The sequence below is a fragment of the Anabrus simplex genome, chromosome 4 (assembly GCF_040414725.1).
Source record: "Anabrus simplex isolate iqAnaSimp1 chromosome 4, ASM4041472v1, whole genome shotgun sequence".
In the NCBI taxonomy this organism is placed as follows: domain Eukaryota; kingdom Metazoa; phylum Arthropoda; class Insecta; order Orthoptera; family Tettigoniidae; genus Anabrus; species Anabrus simplex.
In genome coordinates, this window is record NC_090268.1 from 122,032,192 (window position 1) to 122,055,671 (window position 23,480).

Genomic DNA, 23,480 nt, shown 5'->3' on the forward strand with positions numbered 1-23,480 from the left:
CACAGTCACACTGAGAAACTCAAATTTTGCCTCACTTGTGTATAGAGATTTGGCGCAAACTCCGTGATTGTTCCAAATCCTGTTAAGAGCAGTCCAAGTTTTCTTTGGTAGATTAAAACCAGGTGCAGGGTTTGTCTTAACCCTCAAATAAGACCAAAGCTGGGGGCTGTTGTTCAACTTTCATTCTTCTCTCCACTGGGTATTTGCATCAAAATGTCTCTGTTAATCCCTGAGTATAACTGATTGGTGAATTGGTGGCTTAAGTTGGTACCTGTTGAGGTCAAGAACGTCTTCGTGAATAGGCACATTTAGGTTTTCTACAATCTTCTTGTATTTTCAAATCACAGCATATTCTCTGCACAGATGAGGAGGCATGATGTTGCTGAGAATTGGAAACCGATAGGTGGGAATCAGTTTGATTAGGCCAGTGATTAGCCTCATGGAATTGTTAAGTTGGGTGTTGACTGGAGACTCCCACCTATTCGTTTCCAGTTTTCAGCAACATCATGAGAAAAACAACAGATGTTTTTAAGCTGATGTTAAAAACTGCACTCTGTGAGTTGTTATTAAAGCTTGAGGTCTTGTATTGCTATATTGACTTCCTCATTGGTGAACACTTTGGAGTGAGAAAAATTTCATGTGGGGGTGCTTTTAGGTTTTTGAGGTTTATTTTCATCATCCTTGTATGATCCTTAATCGTGGGTGACATTCAAAGTTGCTACGATATGTCTGGCAATCTTATTAGATGTTATACAGTACTAGATTGTTTTCTTCTGCCCAAAGAACTTCTCCAAGCTTTCTCAGAAAATACCAAGCTGCTTTGTTTGAATGTTAAAAGTTCACCTTTTCAACAGTTTATGTCTATTTTTGTCTACATGATGTGTCCAGGCTATGAAGGACCTTCTCTGCTATTTCATAATTTCCTGTTTCCAGATATTCTTTGTAGAGCATCACTTTGCTCGTTCCTCCCTGGACCATGCTCCTTTCAATATCCCCTAAAGATACATTTCTTGGCAACCAACACCACAAGTCCAGTAAACCTGTGATAGCAATTGTTTCATGCTAGAAACCCATCTGATGCACTGTCTAATTCAATTCCAAATTTTTCCCAGTCAGCTTTATTGAAGTTCCATTGAGGACTAGAGAATGGTGTTATGAGTTTTATCTGTACAAATACTTGTCTTTGCTGGTTGCAAGAAAAATCATGCTGAATGCTTCTCATTATTTGGATTATATTTATACTTCCAGGCAGCAGATCTGAATGTTCTACGGTCCTTAACATCAAAGATCAGGTGTATGTTATGTTCCTCAGTCCATTCAATAACAGCATTACCACAGTTAACACACTGGGTTTAATTCCAGTTTCCATGTGTGGCTGTTGAAATCACCTGCAAAAATGGCTGGATGGTTTCATGTTGAAAGCACAAGAGTGGCCATGAAACTGATACTGTTTTGATTTTATTAAGAAATTTAAATGCTTTTCAAGGCAATTTAAATGGATACTATTAATTGTACCTATACAGAATGTGTATGACAGCTGTCTAGACCTGAAATCATTACTGGTGAAAGGGTAGAATCAATGTAATTCTTCCAAACACAACTCTTCCTTTTCGTTCAAAAGAGGATTTTCTGTTTGTTTAGCTTTTTGTATGATGTAAATGAAGCACAGGGGTAAACTTGTTGGAATGTTTACCCCAGCCAGTATTGTCTCATGGCTAGTTAAACTCAGTCAAATCACATTATTATGACCACGTCCGACTCGTTGGCTGAACGGTCAGCGTACTGGCCTTCGGTTCAGAGGGTCCCGGGTTCGATTCCCGGCCGGGTCGGGGATTTTAACCTTAATTGGTTAATTCCAATGGCACCTCCTAGTATCCGGACTAACTGCCCTTTGCAGCACGAACAGCAGCTAGACGTGCTGACAGTGACTCAATCAGGTGCTGATAAGTTTACACAGGTATCTGGAGCCATGCTGTCTGTAGTGTGTCCCACAACTGTTACAAGCGTGTGCGATGGAGGAGACAGATGATGAACACAACAATTTAGGTGGTCCCACAGACATTCAGTTGAATTGAGATTGGGGCTGTTTGGTGGTCAGGAAGAATTTTGAAGTCTTAGTCGTATTCTTCCAGCCATGTGCAGACACTTCTAGCTGTGTGGCAAGGTGTCGTATCATGCTGGAAGATTCCATTCTCCCGAAGAAAAGCAATCATTATGTAAGGGTGAACGTGATCACCAAGGATGGGTTCATAACCAAATCAATCAAGAGTGCCATTCGCATGGATGATGGAACCTAGAGAATACCATGAAAATATTCCCTAGACCATAACTCTGTCCCCACTGCCTTGTGTTTGTCTAGCATTGGTTGCAGGGTGTTGGTTCTCCAACGTTTCTCACCGAGCATGCTGATTTCCATCTGTTATATGCAGCTGAAAATGTGCCTTGTCAGAGGTTACTTGTTGCCAGTCAGCAGAAGTCCAGTCGCCATACTGTTGAGCAAATTTCAGTCGTTTTCTTCGATGCATTTGTGTTAGCATGGTTGCAGTCACCTTCCATCTAATCTGTAGTCCCATTCATAGAAGTTTTTGTAGAACTATTGTGGAAGAAATGTGTCTGGTTGCCCGCTAGTTCATTTGTATGGTGAACTGTTCTACTGTAGCCTGTCGGTTGGCCTTCAGGCACCGTCTTAGTCAATGTTCACCTTGGACACCAGGGGTGCGTGGAACTTCACAGTTTCTATGATGGTTATTCCCAGTGGTGCCATTCGTCCACTTTACCACAGAGACATGTGAACAGTTCACAAACTTTTCTGTTTCTGAAATACTGCATTCCTTTGCCCGAAAGCCTTTTTGCAACTCGATTAGATCACTTCTCTTACCCATGACAGCAGGAAGGGCAGTGTGTAAAGCCAGCCTGTCAGTCACAATTATATACCCACTTCACCAGCCCACATCATGGGCTTTGCTCTGCAGATGGTACTTCTAGCGGTGGTTATAATAACGTGATTCAGCTGTGTGTGTTACAATGTCTCAAGTGCATTTCTTCAGTAATTTGAAAGTGCAATGCACTACTCTCAATGTAGTATATGACATACTTGTAAAAGAGCATTGAATGTGATGAATATGAATTCTGATATGTATCATTTACAGAGAGCTATTATAAATTATTTATATCATTCCAAAATAGTGTACTGTTTATTTCTTCAACATGTTTCAAAAATATCTCAAATTTTGATGGGGTCAGTCAAGTTGATCTTAATATTCTTTTATGAATTTAGAACTCTTCTGTTTTTATAATTTATATAAAATAGGATGAGGCTATATCATGTTCTGTTAGTTAGATTTTATGTATGATTCTATCACTGATGAAATTAGGATGCCTCAGATCTATTAGTTAGAACCTCAGAATTCCATTATCCTGGAAGTATGGAGGGTCACTTTTGACTGTGGTTATACTTAAGAAGAGCACATTTTGTGATTTATCTTTCTGTTTGTTTGTTTGTTTGTTTGTTTCTTTCTTTCTTTCTTTCTTTCTTTCTTACACAATTCTGTATTGTTTCAATGATCACAACCAAAGTTTGCATAGATAAGATTTAGGTTTCTATGGGTAAAGCTGTCAGCCTTACATTTGAACACTCCATTTCAGTCTCCAGATTTTAGCCCATTGGTATTTTGGGAGTATTAGAGGTACACGCCAAAGTTTTCATAGACATACTGAAAAAATCTCATTGTATTCCTCGTGACATGAACTGCAAAACTCAGAGGTGTCCCTATGGAACTCTGGGAACTGTGTATGATTTCGAGGAAAATCATCTCTAAATATGTGTTGCTCAGCTGTTCCTCACCCCTTTCTCACCATTATCTCAAGGATTCAAGGATCTTCTCCTCCCTCCAAGACTAGTACTGGCCATTATGCAGCCCATGACTGATTTAGTCCTTACACAAGTCTCAACCTTTCAGTTGTTTCAGACTGCCAGTAAATGATGGTAAAAACACAATAGTAATAGGAGGCTGTTTTTGAAAGTATTTTAAATACAGAATGTAGAGTATCAAAAAATATTCAGTGCTGTTTATCACACCCAAACAAAGCAGAGTACTTTAAGCTACTTTTCAGTATATTCTAGATTAATGACCATGTATGAGTGTATCTGTACTTTCTTATCTCTCTGTTCCAGAGGCGAGTTCTCATATGCCAAGTTAGAGGAGAAGAGGAATAACAAATGTGGCTGCTTTATTTTGAGAGAAAGTGAAACAAAATATGATGTTTATTATCTTGATGTATGTACAAAAGAAAGGTAAGGTAATCTTAGTGTATACGTTGCTGTTGAGTCCAAAATGTTAGTGTTAATGGAGAATATAAGTGTGTTTTTATATCCAGTACACATTTTTTAAGTCTAAGGTTTGTGAAGTTCTGTTCCACATTGATTGCAGTCAGAGTTTTAAACATTGGTGTGCAAAAATCAAGGACAAAACGTATTTTCTCTTTTAGTACCTCATAGAAAGCATACAGGGTCTGGTCTCTCTTATAAACCCAGACCGTCCAGCAGTGTTTCTACTCTCTGAGACCTAAGCAGCTGTATGGGAGGTGCGCGCATAGTTCTTGACTTTGCAAGGAGTGTGCACGTGTTCCATCTAGCATCAATAGCCAGTCTGAATCTTAGCTGTTAACAGGGTGAGACAGTTATTGTTACGCAGCAGTACTTTCGTATGCAGAAGTTATTTTAAGTACAAGTTGGCTCGACGGGTATGCGATGCATCTCTTCAGCGATTTCCTGGTGAAGTGCCACGTTCATGAGCACAGATTCACATAATTGTAAATACTTTTGAAACTACTGGCTCAATGCTCAATAAGAAAACATACGTGCACACAAACAGTTTTAACAGAGGAAAAGTTAGATGACATTGGTGCGAATCTTGAACGGTCATCGAATAAATCGCTCACAAAATTAGCACAAGTAGGGGTTTTGGTTTCTTCTGCACATAGAGCTACAGAGCTGTTGCACATCAAACCATACAGGTTTACATGGGCCCATTATTTAAAACCTGCTGATCCAGCCACAAGAGTGAGATATTGTGAGTGGTATCTGGTATCGTAGAATGATCGTTTATTCGACCCACAGCTTGTGTTCTTTTTGGATGAGGCCTGGTTTCATGTTAATTGTTATAACTCTTGCTATTGGCGTGCAGAAAATCCTAATGGAATTTATGAAGTCCCTTATTATGAAGGATTACCCTTCAGCATCTTTTATAAGGTAAGATTTCATATAAGATTGTATACACGCTTAAAGCAGGGCAGCCACACGCTACGTAAGTTGGGCTGAGGCAGCTGCTATAGCGCAGAGTACGAACACCGTGCACTCGGTCTGAGTTTATAAGAGAGACCCTGTATATCTTTTGAAAATCCTACTAGATGTTCTTCATTAGTTGCAGGATTGATAAACAATAATGTATAGAAAAACAAAATAGAAATAGAAAAGTTTACTGTCCCTGCTTTATCCATCCCTTGCAGCAATGTTTTTAGGACAATACAGTATTCTAACCTCTTGACAGATTAATTGGTCTCCAGAACCACTGCTGAGGCAAGTTATACTCTCATTGCTAAAAAGAACTTAACCCCATTGCTCTGCTACTCGGTCCTTGTGTTCTCTGCACCACTGTAAATGGCATCTCAATGGACAGGTGTTAATGGGACATGTTATCAAGCAAACAGTCCACATCTGTGTAGTCTTCTGGCTGTGATAAATTGTGACAGTCAGAGTCCTGTGCCCTGTTGGACTTGTACGATGTTACTTGCTGCCTGGTGTCTGTATTTCTTGGTTGTTTGGAGTATACAGTAGTCCTCACTCTGTATATGGTTTTCCATGGGTGACCTCTGCTGGTCTGTCGCACAGCTGTACCTGCCATCCTGAAGGCTTTCCATGCTCGTGATACAATGTTATAGACAATACCAAACTCCTTAGCCACATTTGTCACAGCCCATCTTTCCTTGAGCCTCCTAATCTTTGTACCTCCAGATGTTCTCTGTAGATTGATCTAACTGTTTGTAGCTTCACTGTTAAAAGAAAGTCACTTAATTTCATTGTGTGCTACTGCATTTGCACTGTTTTCAAGCATAGAGCTCTTAAAAACTCCCAGACCATTAATATCACCAGTTTTATGTGCTGTTAGTCCTTTCTCTGGTGATGCCCTGTATGATCTTTAGTTTGATTGCAACATTTATGAGTGGTGATGATTTTTTTTTTTTTTTACATTTTATCCTTATGTTTTGCATACCAGTGTATATGTTTGTTTATAAGTTTATATAAATATATTATTTTTCTTAGTGGATATGTGCACTACTACTTGGGATCTGTTTTGTGTACCTTAATTAAAAGAAAATGCATCCAAAACATTGTAGAAGGTCAGTAGTGTATTAAAAATTGGTGTTTTAACTCTCTTTGTCTGAATATTTGGGACATAAAAAGAGACCAGGATCAATTAAACTTTCATTTTTTTAAAAAAAGAAGAGAGGAGGGAAAATGTAGATAATTTCATATTTTGAACTAAAATAGAAACTCACAGTTGACCAGAACAGTACAAATAAACCACCTTACAACTGCATTCACTTTGTTGTATTTCATTACACATAAAAAGAAAAAGCATCACATTAGACAAAAGTTGTTGGTATAATTTTTATCAGTTCATGGGTTCAATTCCCCATTAGAAAGCCAGAAAAATCTGGAAACTTCTCATTTCTGAAGAGGCACATGGCCCTGAAGTTCTCTTGGCCTATACTACATATCGATATGATTTTTTAAATTTATTTATTTTTATTTACAATTTGCTTTACGTCGCACCGACACAGATAGGTCTTATAGCGACGATAGGATAGGAAACGCCTGGGAGTGGGAAGAAAGTGGCCGTGGTCTTAATTAAGGTACAGCCCCAGCATTTGCCTGGTGTGAAAATGGGAAACCACGGACTGCCAACAGTGGGGTTCGCACCCACCATCTCACGAATGCATGCTCACAGCTGTGCGCCCCTAACTGCACAGTCAACTCGCCAGTCAGTATGATTTGTTGAGATGAATATTTTCTGTACATATTCTTGACAAAAAGTGTACAGTCCCCTCTTGTCCACTGTGATTGGATATCCATACCTAAACAGATACAGCTAATGCACCAAGTAAAGCAAGATTCTGATTCTTCCTGTATGAAGATGAAGCTCCACTTCTTTTTTTTTTAATACTGACTTTTTTACTTGAACATGGGAGATGCTTCCATACTGGATCAGAGGCGCTGAATGGGATATTTTTTGACATAGTGACCACTGAGATTACCTAATTTGACTGTATGTGACTACTTCCTATGAGAATACATAAAGGATTGAATGTATGCACCACTTTGGACACATGTTATAGAGAAGCTTGAGCAGAACATTCTAGAAGTAACCATCATGTTGATGGAAGGAATGTTGAGAAAGAAATTGCAAGTTAGATTACAGTAGAGTCCCGCTCATCCGACCTTCGCTTATCCGACATTCTGTGTTATCCGACACTGGTAGACTTAATTTGAACTTTTGGTGGAGACTAAATTCAGGGACACCCGGTGTGGAGGGTGCGACCTTGGGACAAGCACTGGCCTGACCGCTGGGGGTAGGACCGGTTTTTCTCTCAAGGACAGGTGCAGTGAGTCTTCAGTCATTGTTCATTATAGTATTGGTTGGGTGCGGATGTTATAGTTTTCATATCCTTTGTGAGTATGGCGAGTAAACGGAAGAAAGTGATTCTTTCTATGGAAGACAAGTTGAGTGCATTAAAGAGACTGGACAAAGGGGAAACTCTTCAAAAAGTGGCTTCAGATTATGGTGTTGGACGTGTTACAGTGGGAGACTGGAAAAAAAAGAGGGACGAAATTGAAAAGTGGTGCTCTACCAGAGCAACAAGTGATGCACTGAAAATTAGAAAAACAATGAAAAAAATGTGAGTACGGAAAAGTAAGTGAAGCGCTATTTCTTTGGTTCACTCAACACCGGGAAAAGGGCCTGCTAATATCCTGCCCCATTCTGCAAGAAAAGGCGGTGTATTTCCAGAAGGAGTTTAATGAAGGGGACCCTAATTTTACTGCCAGTGCGGGGTGGCTTGATCGGTGGAAAAAATGGTACGGCATTAGGCAGCTTGATATAGATGTTCATTCCCATAGGGATGATATAGATGTTCATTTCCATAGGGAATCTGAAATATTTGTCCTGAATGAGTAAATTTATAATACCAATATAAATGGTCCGTTATTGGACATTATAAATTTTCCAGCTAACTCATTCTTGGTTGCCAGCGTTTCGCCCTCGTGTGCTAGGGTGGGCTCATCAGTTGGTACCTAGCACACCTACCAATACGCTGGCTAGTGCATACCGTGGAGGCCACTGCGTAGGCTAACTGGAGCCACCGGCAGTGCCAATGCACTAAGAGATTTTGTCTCATTATCAAAAATTGATGCCTGCTTGGCCATCAGATGATATAGATGTTCATTCCCATAGGGAATCTGAAATATTTGTCCTGAATGAGTAAATTTATAATACCAATATAAATGGTCCGTTATTGGACATTATAAATTTTCCAGCTAACTCATTCTTGGTTGCCAGCGTTTCGCCCTCGTGTGCTAGGGTGGGCTCATCAGTTGGTACCTAGCACACCTACCAATACGCTGGCTAGTGCGTATTGGTAGGTGTGCTAGGTACCAACTGATGAGCCCACCCTAGCACACGAGGGCGAAACGCTGGCAACCAAGAATGAGTTAGCTGGAAAATTTATAATGTCCAATAACGGACCATTTATATTGGTATTATTAGGCAGCTTAATATCTGTGGAGAAAAACTGTCAGCTAAATCTGATGAGGTTGTGAAATTTAAAAAGGAATTTCAAGAAATAATTCTTGCTGAAGGATTAACCGGTGATCAGATTTTTAATTGTGATGAGACTGGGCTAAATTTCAAGATGCTGCCACCAAAAACTCTCGCAGCCCAAGCCGAGACATCTGCACCTGGCTACAAGCATAGTAAGGAAAGAGTTACTGTTCTTGCCTGTAGTAATGTTACTGGGAACTTAAAAGCAAAATTGCTTATGATCGGTAAAGCAAAGAAGCCTAGGGCTTTTAAAAACATTTCTGTTAATGCTCTTCCAGTCCATTACACGAATCAGAAGGCTGCCTGGATGTCTGCTGACATCTTTAAAAACTGGTTTTTTTACACAGTTTGTTCCAGATGTAGAAAAATTTCTAGCTTTGAATAATCTCCCTAGAAAAGCGCTTCTTCTACTAGACAACGCTCCATCACACCCAAATGAAGAACAACTTAGAAGTGGTGACATCAAAGTCATGTTCCTCCCTCCTAACGTGACGTCATTATGCCAGCCAATGGACCAAGGTGTGCTGGAAACATTGAAGAGGAAATATCGGCGGAAACTCCTTTCATCCCTGATAGAGGAAATGGACAATGGCAACGACATGATAGAAAAGTTAAAACAAATCAACATGAAAGACGTGGCATATTGGATAGCGCAGTCTTGGGAAGAAGTTGAAACAACGACATTAGCAAAGTCTTGGAACATATTGTTGAGTGAGGTTGAACATCGAGAGGTGGTACAAGAAGACATGGAAAATATTGTGCCCCTACTGAATTGCATTCCTGGCTGTGAGGATGCTACGACTGAAGATGCGAGTAAGTGGTGTGCACAAGATCAGGTGTTTGAACTAACTGACCTTGATATTATTGATTTTGTGAATGCTAATGGAAACGAGGATGATGATGAAGAAGATCGAGGCATTGCAGAACAAGAGGAGAAAACGATGACTGACAGTGAAGGATTAAGTGCATTGGAAATGGCATTAACCTACGTTGAGCAACAGCCGGAAGCAAGCGCAACAGAGGTGCTGATTTTTCGTTGATGGCGGGATCTCGCAGCAAGAAAATGTGGATCAGCAGGCAAGCAGACATTGTTGACAAGTTTCTTTACGTAAGACATTTGGAATGCTTACATTCAGTACTGCATGCAATGTACAATTGATCTGATAATGCATTAAATAGAGTACCGTAAAACATGTCATTGTTTTAGTACTAGAGTACAGCCTTCCTGTTTGTTTCAGTTCATTTTCAAAGTTGTTCTGTATTATCCGACATTTTTGGTGATCCGACATGCTCCAGGTCCCGTTTAGGTCGGATAATCGAGACTCTACTGTATCATGTTCTCATGTGTTGAAAGAAACAGTTGTGATTCTTTGATGTCGTAGGCCCATTCCGTTTAATCTCATAATGTTTCCACCATGTGGAACACAGAGCGTGCAGCGGGAGGCACAAGCAGGCTTACAGCAGATGGCGAAAGCTTTACTGCTACACACTTGGGAAGCACCTGAAGAGATAGGCATCAACATGGGCTAGAGCTCAGCTTGTGCTTGTCTCTCACTGAACTAGAAATGCCATTGAAAATAATTCTAGAACGTCTGAGAGGATGTTCGTCTTCTTTTTCACTCAGTTACATTATGTCTATGAATCTACTAAGCGCTGTCAGTTAATCAATGTCCTTTTGTTCCCAAGCTAGCGAGTTCCATCCAGGTTAAGGCATAGAAACTTCACATTGTCAGCAAGTATTATAGTAAAACTGCAATGAGGTCATCAAGTGGGAAGGCAGTGTTACTGGTATTCTATAAACAGTTCTTAATGAACTTTGCAAGTTTCTCTTCAGAATAATTTGTGTATTTATATGAAAGTAGAATCATTTATGATCCGTGTGTAATGGAAGTTTGAAAACAGTAACAGTCTTTGTGTAAACTTTTAGTTTTTTGCTGAGGATTGAAGTTACTTTGTTAGTGACATGCTTCATATTAGAATGTTTATATCTGTTGAATGTGATTGAATGTGTGTAATAATCTTCCACGTTACTGTAGTTGTAGTCATAATTTCATGAGAAACTCAATGTTACAAGATATAGTGCATTGAAAATACTATGTTCAGTGTATGGAACACTATGCTTATGTTCATATGCCACTGTTCATAATGTAGGTAAATGATATGTTTTGTCATTTTTTTTAAATTATGTACAGATAATAAACTCATATCATGCAGTAAGAAACTCACAGAAAGATATGTTTAAACCTACTTTACAAAACAAACAGTGATGTTCAACAAGGACAGATTTTTGTTAGTGATTTATTCCTTTTCATATGAGACTGAGATGTGGCGTATTTCATGACTGATTGGTGAATAAGTGAGATATTGCAAATTCCAGTTTTGATCTGTTGGAATAATGGACATAATAGCTAATTGATGATCATGTTGTATTTTTTGAAAAACTGATATATTTTAAATTTTTAGCTCCAAACCAAAAACTTACAAAATTGAGAAGTTAAACGAGGAAGGATATGTATTCAGTGCCGATGGTAAAACGTACGAGTCCATCCCCAAGCTAATAGCAGCCTACCGTTCAGATGATAAGTCTGTTTGTTTGCTGGAGTGCCTTCCTCCTTCTGAATATGGTGGGTATTAGTGCAATTATAACTTAATAAAGATAAAAGTTTTTCATGTTTTAAAAAAGTGTTCTGTTCAGTGTTTATTATTTGGTTATTTGTAAACATAAGGTAACAGGAAGGGCATTTAACCTTAATCCACTGATCAAATCCTAAACTGAACCTGGTTGCTTCACTGATCCCACTTAAGCATGGGAAGATGGTACTGAAAAAATATAAACGTAGGTTGTGTTATTTACTATAGGAGTCTCTGCCGAGAATTAAGAATTAGAATGTTTTTATTGATATCAAGCTTCCCTGTAATGTGCGTAACATAAATTTTTTTGAGTATTTACTCTTATCAAAGTATGATTCAGCAGAACATTTCCTTGACAGGAAGAAAACAATTTTGTTATAATAGATTCATATCAGGAAAATAACATGAAATTCAAAGCATCTGAAGGTTCAGTATATATTACTTATGAATTGATTAGCATTCAGTTTCAATTTCTCTTGCTCTATCAGGCAGTAGAATGTCAAACAATGTAAAATGGTTGATATTAATCAGTTAAATACATCACAGTTCTCTGTCAGTGTCTGTTTACTTGTAGCCTGATGATTTCTTATCAGCGGTTAAGACAGTCATAGAAACAAATTACTTTAATTATAATTAATAAAGTAATAATGGCGTATGGCCTCCGGAGAGGCCTGGTGCAGGTCTTTTTCTAGTAGATGGCCTATTAGGCGACCTGCATGTCTGTGAAGATAAGGGCCCTACCTAGGATGGTTTCTAATGTTGAATACGCCACACACACCCAGCCCCCGAACCATTGGAATTAACCAATTAAGGTTAAAATCCCCAACCCGGCCGGGAATTGAACCCGGGACCCTCTGTACCGAAGGCCAGTACTCTGACCATTCAGCCAACGAGTCGGACTTTAATTACGATTGCATAGTTGACATGCAGGAGTGGGTATGTGTTCTTCCAGGGAATTGCATGGTAGCTAGGATGGAAGGTTTCTGTTGGGCAAAGAGTGTATAGAAAAGGTGGGAAGGTGGATGTACCACATGGTAAGAATGGGATAATATTAGATTTATTAAAATCATATTTGAATAATAGATGGCATTTAACAGACATTCTTTACAAAAATGCAAAGGAATATTGATCAATGTCGTATCTACTGTTGTTGATAAAAGCATATGACAAGGTTCTATTCTTAGTCCTCTTCTTTTTATTCTTCATGTCAATGATGTACCACAACCAGAACACAGTTCAGTTATTCTATATGCTGATATTTCAATTTTTGACCCCAGACTCAAATATCGTTAGTTTACTGAATAGAAGTTGAAATGTAACTGGCCACTTGCATAAGTATTTCAAAGATAAAATCCTGAATATAAATTCTTAATAAATAAATGAATAAATAAATACATCATCATTATAGACCATTATGCCTTTCAGTGTTCAGTCTGCAAGCCTCTGTGAATTCACTAAAGGTCGCCACAATCCTCTATTTGCTACTAGTGCTGTGGCCTCGTTTAGTTCTATACCTCTTATAAATCATTAGAAACTGAGTCTATCCATCGTCGTCTTGGTCTCCCTTTACATCTCTTACCCTCGATAACAGAGTCCATTATTCTCCTAGTAACCTGTCCCCCTCTATTCGCCTCACATGGCCCCACCACCGAAGCCGGTTAATGCATACAGCTTCATCCATTGAGTCCATTCCTAACTTAGCCTTTATCTCCTCATTCCGAGTACCCTCCTGCCGTTGTTCCCACCTGTTTGTACCAGCAATCATTCTCGCTACTTCCATGTCTGTTACTTCTAACTTATGAATAAGATATCCTGAGTCCACCCAGCTTTCGCTCGCGTAAAGCAAAGTTGGTCTGAAAATAGACCGATGTAAAGATAGTTTCATCCGGGAGCTGACTTCCTTCTTACAGAATACTGTTGATCACAACTGCGAGCTCGCTGCATTAGCTTTACTGCACTTTCATTCATTCTCACATACTATATTACCATCCCGGGAGAACACACATCCTAAATACTTGAAATTATCTACCTGTTCCAGCTTTATATAATCACCAGTCTGACATTCATTTCCCTTGAATTTCTTACCTACTGACATCAATTTAGTCTTCAAAAGGCTAATTTTCATACCGTACTCATTGCACCTATTTTCAAGTTCCAAGATATTAGACTGCAAGCTATCGGTACAATCTGCCATTAAGACCAAGTCGTCAGCATAGGCCGGACTGCTTACTACATTTTCACCTAAGTGAATCCCTTCCTGCCACTTTATACTTTTCAACAGATGATCCATGGAAACTACAAACAACAAAGGTGAAAGATTACAGCCTTGTCTAAACCCTCTGAGTACCCTGAACCAAGAACTCAAACCAAACCAAACCAAACCAAACCCCATGGCACTACAGCCCTTGAAGGGCCTTGGCCTACCAAGCGACCGCTGCTCAGCCCGAAGGCCTGCAGATTACGAGGTGTCGTGTGGTCAGCACGGCGAATCCTCTCGGTCGTTATTCTTGGCATTCTAGACCGGGGCCGCTATCTCACCGTCAGATAGCTCCTCAATTCTAATCACGTAGGCTGAGTGGACCTCGAACCAGCCCTCAGGTCCAGGTAAAAATCCCTGACCTGGCCGGGAATCGAACCCGGGGCCTCCGGGTGAGAGGCAGGCACGCTACCCCTACACCACGGGGCCGGCAACCAAGAACTCATTCTACCATTAATTCTCACTGCGGCCCAATTGTCAACATAAATGCCTTTGATTGACTTTAATAATCTACCTTTAATCCCATAGTCTCCTAGTATGGCAAACATCTTTTCCCTTGGCACCCTGTCATATGCTTTCTCTAGATTTATGAGACATAAACATAACTGTCTATTCCTCCCGTAGCATTTCTCAATTACCTGGCGCATACTGAAAATCTGATCCTGACAGCCCCTATGTGGTCTGAAACCACACTGGTTTTCATCCAACTTCCTCTCAACCACCGATCGCACCCTCCCTTCCAAGATGCCCGTGAATACTTTGTCAGGTATACTAATCAACGAGGTAGGGGCTGATGACCTTCGATGTTAGGCGCCTTAAAACAACAATCATCATCACCATCATCATCATCATCATCATCATCATCACTAATCAACGAGATACCTGTATAGTTGTTGCAGTCCTTCCTGTTCCCTTGCTTATAGATAGGTGTAATTACTGCTTTTGTCCAATCTGAAGGTACCTTACCAACACTCCATGCTAATTTGATTACTCTATGAAGCCATTTTATTCCTGCCTTCTCACTATACTTCACCATTTCAGGTGTAATTTCATCTATTCCTGCTGCTTTATGACAATGGAGTTTATTTACCCGCTTTTCCACTTCCTCAAGCGTAATTTCACCACGATCATTTTCCTCCTCCTCATGAGCTTGGTTCTTCGTGACACCACCAGGAAGATTTCCTTTTACGTTGAGAAGATTTTCAAAATATTTCCTCCACCTGTTCAGTAATTCCCTGGGATCTATTATGAGTTCACTTGAATTATGCAAAACACTGTTCATTTCCTTTTCACCGAGCTCGATAGCTGCAGTCGCTTAAGTGTGGCCAGTATCCAGTATTCGGGAGACAGTAGGTTCGAACCCCACTGTTGGCAGCCCTGAAGATGGTTTTCCGTGGTTTCCCATTTTCACACCAGGCAAATGCTGGGACTGTACCTTAATTAAGGCCACGGTCGCTTCCTTCCCACTCCTAGCCTTTTCCTTTCCCATTGTCGCCGTAAGACCTATCTGTGTCGGTGCAACATGAAGCAAGTAGCAGAAAAAAAAAAAAGAAAAAAAAGAATTTCCTTTTCCTTCCTAAGATTCTTTATTACTGTCCAGAAAGGTTTCCCTGCTGTTTGACCTAACCTTTCCTAGTTAATACCAAAATCTTCCTATGACTTCTTTTTGGATTCAACAACCGTTTGCTTTGCTCTGTTTCTTTCATCTACGTACAATTCCCTGTCTGCATCAGCCCTTGTTTGGAGCCATTTCTGATAAGCCTTCTTTTTACGTTTACAAGCTGCTCTCACTTCATCATTCCACCAAGATGTTCGCCTTTTCCCATCTTTACACAAAACTGTTCTTCCTAGGCATTCCCTTGCTGTTCCTACTACAGCATCCCTGCATGGCACCCATTCTCTTTCGATATCCTGAACCTGCGTACTGTCCACTTTTCGGAACTTCTTACTAATCATGTCCAAGTACTTCTGTCTAATTTCCTCATCCTGGAGATTTTCTACCCTTATTCATTTGCAGACATATTTCACTTTCTCTATCCTAAGTCTGGAGATACTTAGTTCACTACAGAACAGATAGTGGTCTGTATCATCGAAAAATCTCCAGAAAACCCATACATTCTTAACACATTTCCTAAATTCAAAGTTAGTTAAGATATAGGATCTGGTACCTCTACCCTCCCATGTGTATTGGTGAATAGCCTTATGCTTGAAGAATATTCGTAACTGCTAAACCCATACTAGTACAGAAGTCCAGCAAATGCTTCCCATTCCTGTTAGTGTTCATACCGTGCCCACATATACCAATCACCCTTTCATATCCTTCAGTTCTATTTCTAACTCTCGCATTGAAATCGTCCATTAGCACTATCCTATCCTTGCTGTTGACCCTGACTACAATGTCACTCGATGCTTCATAAAATTTGTCAACTTCATCCTCATCTGTACCCTCACATGGTGAATGCAGTGAGACAATTCTCATCCTAATTCCTCCAACTACCAAATATACCCACATTATTCGCTCATTTACATGCCTAACAGAAACATTGTTGTGTGCAATAGTATTCCTGATGAACAGCCCTACCCCAAACTCTGCCCTTCCCTTTTTAACGTCAAGTACACTTTATAATCTCTTCCACGTTATCTCCCCTTACCCAAATAGCATTTACTCCTAGCACATCCAGATGCATCCTCTTTGCTGAGTCAGGCAGTTCTACTCTTCTTTCTTCAAATTCCATTTCGTTTACCAAGTTGTTTCCAGGGAGTCCCTCGTCTGTCAAATGGGAGTGGGACTCCGTTCCTCCCATTGGTCCGAGGCTTGCTTAAAATGTTCTGAGCTTGGTAAATTCGTGAAGCAGATGCTACCCTACTTACACATAGTCCAAGTGAGGATCTCTCCTCTAACTGGTTAGGGACCATCAGTGGATTGTATAGTCCTAGCTGCCTGAGCGCAAGGAGGGCCATGACTCCAAATATGTCCAAGATGCCCACTCCCATTCTATAGCAACTGGTATCCCGAGATTCCTGACCAGTTACTAGCCCACTCAGCCATTGCCCATGGTTCACGAACTAGGACGTGACTACAGTAACCCACACCATGAACCATATAAATAAAATAAATAAATAAAAAAATAAATTTAATTAACTAATTTAGAAGTGGGTATTGACTTTACTTGTGATTGTGAAAAATATCAACAAGAAACCACAACCAAAAAATTTGGACATTACAGTAGAAAGCAATTTAACATGGCAGGGATACTTTAAAGAGACTTGTTAGTAAATGAATATAAAATCCTTCATTTTAAAAAGAATTTCTAACTACATAGAACATCAAACTACAATATACTATGGTTTAATACATTCTCATTTCTCGTATGCTATTGAAATATGAGGAGGTGCAGTATATAGTCACATGGGCAGGTTATTCACATTACAGAAAAGTGAAGTTGATTCTTATTTGGACTGAGAGAGGATCATGTAGGCTTCATTTCATCAAAAATACTTTTTAACATTTTACAATTTGTACATAATTAAAGTTATCTTACTGGTAAGAAACAGCGCACATAATACGATAATCTACTATAACATGCACAATTATGAAACTAGAGGTCAAGACAACTATTTTAGAGTAAGGGTAAATATGCTATATACTGAACAGGAGCATTTTTAAAAAGGGAGTAATATTTCATCATAGACTCATGAAATAAAATTGTTGTCCAGCTCAATATTTAAGAACTTCAATTACCTACCTAAGAAAGTTTTGCATTCTTTAAGTGAATTTTGACTGATTTAAAGAATATTGTATATGCAGTTTTATGTTTTTTAACGTATGATGTTCATGCCTTAATATTTTTGTAATCTAGTTCTCTATACTCTGCAAGCACTGGAAATAAAGTAAATTTTGAATTTATGTTGAATTCTGGTTGTCTCCCACTGACAAATGCTAAAGCTAATCATGATCTTGTAAGGATACTGCACTGTTTCAACTGATGCATTAGGGCACCAGTGATGTACAGTAACAGATTATCTTATATCCTGCAGCCTGGTGGTGTAGTACTGGTTTGTCAAAAGTTTCGTTTGGAGAATACATTCAAAATGCAAATCATAATCAATGAAAACCAATTGTTGCAGTGATGCATCAGATGGTAGAACTAAAAGGGGAAATGATAGTGTGTTGCGTCTTCTGTTGAACCTTACCTTGGTTTAGGTGTAAGGCACTGATATATATACTGGCTACTCCTATTACTTCTACCACTGCTATGAAATAAACCACCTCTAGCACACAACTGTACCATCATCATGAATGCCTAATATGTCAGTTTTGTTGTTAGACAAGTCCTATTTCAGCAAATCACTGCCAGGCTACATGTACTGATGACCATTGGTTCCCTCTTAAGGTATAAGAACATTCTATTTTTGTGATGGCCTGATAATTTCCAGATGTTTCATTCATTGAAAATGTTTGATTAACTCATGAAGGCAACATTACAACTGTTTGCAAGAAAATATTTAACTATGAACACTAGTGGATGATGAGGGCGGATCACATTTAAACAATATTTTGTGTCCTGAGCATGTATGTTGAAGAGAATGGCTGGCGACTTCTACAAGGTATGGGTGGGGATGTTAGGAGTCAGGAGGGCGGGTGGTTGGCCTTTGCAGACCCTAACATTAGTACTGCTCACGATGTCTGAGCAACAGGTTCATTGTAGGACTGTGCAGTGCATCATCATGATCAAATTTCTTGCCAGTGAAAGCATGAAACCAGAAATTTTGCAGAGAATGAAAGCACAGTTCAAGGATCAAGCACTTTCAATGCTTCTTGTGTTTAGTTGGCATAAGGAGTTCAAGGAAGGCCGTGAACAGGTTGAAAATGTCAGTCTTGACCTTTGTCCACGGACAAACATTACAGAGAACATTAATGCCATTCGTGATCTCATTGATGGCGACCAACATTTCATGGTTTCCAAAATTGCTTCTCATGTCAGATTAAGATGTGGAGAGCTGTCAAGCCATCATCACAAAAGAACGAGGTACGGTAAATTGTGTTCTCGGTGGGTGCCTCGACATTTGAATGAAGAACAGAAGTTGAAAAATCTTCAGCTTACTGAAAGGTAGTCAGCAAGGTTTGCAGATGAAGGGGGTGCATTTTTTTTATCTCATCTGCACCTGTTTTGAAACTTGGGTACTCCTTTACATGCCTTGTCAAAAGAAACCAGTAAGGAGTGGCAAAGGAAGAGTGAGGCACCTCTAGTGAAAGCCAAGACTCCACTGTCAGCTGGCAAGGTGCTTGCGACTGGTTTTTTTAACCAGTGTGGGGATTTGCACATTGATTTTTTGCACAGGCATCGTACCATCAATGCAGCATATTACTATCACCTTTTGAGAGAATTTAGACTTGCTTATTACTGCAAACGACGCAGCCAACCAATACGGGAAGTCATCCTCCTTCATGACAATACCGGTCCTTATACTGCCGTTGTCACTTGCCAAAAATTAAAAGAAATGAAATGGTCACTATTCGACCACCCTCCTTACACCCTAGACCTTTCGCCTTACAATTTTCATCTCTATGGCCTATGGCCATCTCATTGATGGCGACCAACATTTCATGGTTTCCAAAATTGCTTCTTGCTTGTTTGCTGTTTTAAAGGGGCCTAACATCGAAGGTCATTGGCCCAAAATTGCTTCTCAGGTCAGATTAAGATGTGGGGAGCTGTCAAGCCATCATCACAAAAGAACAAATTACTGTTGTAACAGCAAATTTAAAAAAAAATTAAAATGAGTCTCGTTTAAATTTGATCCACCTTCATATATGCTTGGCTATGCCTTACACCACTGTTCAGTGCTCAAAAAGCAAGCCAGTGATGAACTCACCGCTTATTGGTCTATTGTGTACACTTTACATATATGACAGTGAAGTGTCTGTAATTTTACTGTAAGAACATTTACTGTGAAAATTATGTAACTGTCACGACTACCTCAGTGTGGTCTGATTGTCATTACTCAGCACCACCCATACCCCACCAGCTTCCATACTGTCACAGCCATGGATAAGACTGGGACTTTGGTGGAAGCTACATTTTACTCTGGCTTGTGTCAAGAGAAGTATGCAAAAGCACTGCATCCACCAAGTAAAGGCAACAGGCAGGAATACCATACTAGGACATCATAATTAGGAGGATAGACAAATATTTTTTTAATACATGTAAATTGACAAGCTCAAAATGTTTTGCAGTTTAATTTCTAGTTCAGCTTTGATTATTACTAATTGTCCCTGTTATAAATTTATTTCAGATAAGTCATCACTCCTCCTATGTCAGCCAGATTCAAGTGCCCTTGACGACTCAGCCATCCCTGGCTCCACTCTTGGCTCCCCAGGGGGAGTGCCACAGTGCATTGATGTGAAGAATTTACAAGTTTATAAAAGTAAGACAGCAAGACATATTAGAGCTGAGAAAATACCTACATTTTTATGAAACTACACATGTTAGATGATTTATATTTACTCATTATACATAATTTTTCTTCTTGTTGCTCTTTTTATTATTTAAATTATGGAAGGGAAGAGACCATGCTCACCTTAACGAGTATTTCTGCTTTGTGAATGTAATGGTTGACATTAACTTGTTTACTGACTACATACTGTATGTGGTCGTATGAGATTTCCATCTGGTGCTTCCATGATTACACTGTACTTGTACTACACACGGGCACAACATAGCTAAATGTATGCTCCCTTTTAGGAAATATGTAAGTGGAAGTGAGTTGAGGGATGGACTACACAAAACATTATGTCCCAAAATATGTAGGCTGTCAACACACTGAATCGTAAAGTACTATGAAATAACACTGATGGGTTGCATATGGTTGAAAAGACCTTTCAACACAACAGAAAAATTTATCGCAGCACCAGAAGTTGCTGTGAGTGAGTTAGCACATTAAAACATGTGCTACAAAATAGTGCCACCATGAATCACCCAAACAATACAAAGGGATATAACAATGTATGATAAACTTTTAACGAGAAGGCAGTCATGAAAAATGTACTGTAAAACATGTACAAAATCTCAGTTCAATCTATCTTTCTTTTTTTCCTTTCTTTCTTTCTTTCTTTCTTTCTTTCTTTCTTGAGATTGTCCTGTTTAATCCCATCACTTAAGTAATAAAGTACAATTTAAATTTGAAGTAAATTGCCCGTTTCCCAAGTTGTTCATTGAGACTACTTGTGTTACATAGTTTGTTAGCCCACTCATCTCAAAGTTGCATGATCGACTCCTAGCCCATTCGGTTGACATTAACGAGGGCATATGTGCGAGAGACCCGTGCCTTTAGATTCACTAAGGTACTTTGTATGTATGTTCAGTCCGTCAGCGATTCCGCTGGTGGGATCCTCAACAGCTCTGCCATCAGTTGTCATAGATGGCCTAGGCATCACTGAAGAGGCGTACTAGGGAAATGAGGAGTGAGGTAGTTTCCGTTGCTTTCCTCACCGAGCCGGAGTTGCTGTTACATATCAGTCTGCCAAGCCCACTGAAATGCATGCACCAACTGACCCTATGAGCAACATTTTCACACCATTCATAGCAGGGACTGGCTGCATATGGATTGGCATTACTAGCATCACTCATACCTCAGTCACTTTCATATTGTCAAAGCCAAGGATAAGACGGAGACAGATCTATGAAAGTAACAAAATTGCTCTTGCCTATACCAGAAGACATAGTGCACTGTAAACACTAGGTCCTGCCAGCAAAGGCCTTAAGATATTTTAAATGAACCTTTCTTTAGAACAGTATCGCAGCACTCTGGAGGCTCTTAAAATCAACAGTAGTTGAAGGGACATAGAAAAAAAGCACACAAGCATGATGATTGTTGTTTTCATCATCATCATAATTTTTGCACACTGATCTTCGACCACAGCCAACCAGTAGAGGCCCACTGGAACAGTATTGTAGACCATGTTCGTGCTGCAGCGGCTGTTACTGTCAGAAAGACAAAGTCTGGCAGGCGATTTATTGACAGGCAAGTCAGGTGGTGGACTAACACTGTGTAGGCTGCGGTAAAGGAGCACTTCTACTTCTCCAAGATCAGCAACTGGGAGCTCCTCCATCCACCAATTCGGAGAGCCAGGCATATCTATGGACCAGTTCTGCCAATCTCAATCATGGAAGTTCAACAGGTGATTAGTAAGATGAAGAATGGGAAGGCAACCAGCTCAGATGACATCCCTGCTGAGTCCTGGAAGATGCTTGATTAGTATGGTGTTGAAATTCTTGTATCCCTATTTATCAAGATTGTGGAGGAAAGTGCAGTGCCACAAGCCTGGACCACCAGCATTACGGTACCCATTTTGAATAGCAAGGGTGATGGCAAAGAGTTTGTCAACTACCAACCCATTCAACAGCTCTGTTATACAGTGAAGATCTTTGAGTACATCCTTGATAGCTGCCTCTGCAGCATCATCAGTATCATGCCTAACCAGTGGCGCTTTGTTAAGGGTAGTGGAATGACCAGATGTCATCCATGCTGTCAGGCTGCTCATGCAGGGACACAGGGAGAACAAGCCAGTCCATGCAGCCTTTTGTAGATGTGTAGAAGGCGTTCAACTAAATTCCTCACGAGCTGATCTAGCAGGCATTTCAGTTGCATGGTGTTTCCAAACAGTGTGTCTATTAGACGCAGCTCCTGTACTGTATTGTGTGATGTCGTGCTGGAATCTCATTGTCTTTCCCCATCCAAGTTGGTGTCCATCAGGGATTGGCTTTGTCACCCTTGCTATTTGTCCTTTGCATGGACATAGTGATGGCAGACATCCAAGCACTGCACCCAAGGACGCTCATATACACCGACAACATTTTCTTGGCTAGCGAAGAGCCTTGGGATCTTCACAAACAAACATGAGCATGGGAAACTAGAGTTGTGAAGCACAGACTGCGGCTAAACATCAAGAAATCTGAGTACATGGAATGCAGACAGACAGAACCATTCAAATTGGTGACCGGGATGTAAACAAAGCTGACCAATTTCAAAACATCAGCTCCCTCACCTATGTGGACTGTGACACTGTTCTCGATGCAGCCTGGCTAAAGTCGAGGCAGGTCACTGGCATCATCTGCAACGGCAGAATACCCACCCATCTGAAGGCCAAAGTCTACAAGAGTTTCATGAGCCCAGTTGTCGTTTATGGTTCTGAATATTGGCTGGTCACTGTCAGACATGAGCAAGCTCTGTACATCATGGTAATGTGCATGCTCTGATAAATGATGGGCCTCATGAGACCAGATTACATCAAAAATGAAGATGTCTGGGCTGTTCTTGAAATGGTGCCCATACAAGACAAAATATGATAGACTGATATGCGTTGGAATGGTCATCTTGTACGTAGTAATGAACATTGTACGACTAGAAGGGCATTCTATCTCATCCCAAAAGGACACCAACCTCGTGATCGACTGAAGGAGGACATGGAACTCCTAAGCGTCGTCCCTTATAGTGCCCTTGATTGGAAGAAGGGGCGATTAGCATGAAGAAAAGTGGACCCTGCACCTAGGCGAGACAAATGCTAGGATGGTGATGATGATGATGTGATTGTTATCATTAAACTCTTTTTCAAATAATGTATTGTCAAAAATATAATTTTGATTAGTTATTTGATATTTCCTTCCTAATAACTGAGATGATGGAATGTGATATAATTATGAATTTACTTGTTA

At 39.9% G+C, this 23,480-nt stretch overlaps 1 protein-coding gene across 1 annotated transcript in view; it reads left to right on the plus strand.

The window, feature by feature from the left end:
• hop (tyrosine-protein kinase hopscotch) overlaps positions 1-23,480 on the plus strand; it is a 133,696-nt gene that overhangs the window by 18,085 nt on the left and 92,131 nt on the right. The window contains exons 3-5 of the mRNA XM_067146298.2: positions 4,175-4,294; positions 11,343-11,503; positions 20,062-20,193. Coding sequence (XP_067002399.1) covers positions 4,175-4,294; positions 11,343-11,503; positions 20,062-20,193 — 413 coding nt within the window. The remainder of the gene's footprint in view (positions 1-4,174; positions 4,295-11,342; positions 11,504-20,061; positions 20,194-23,480) is intronic.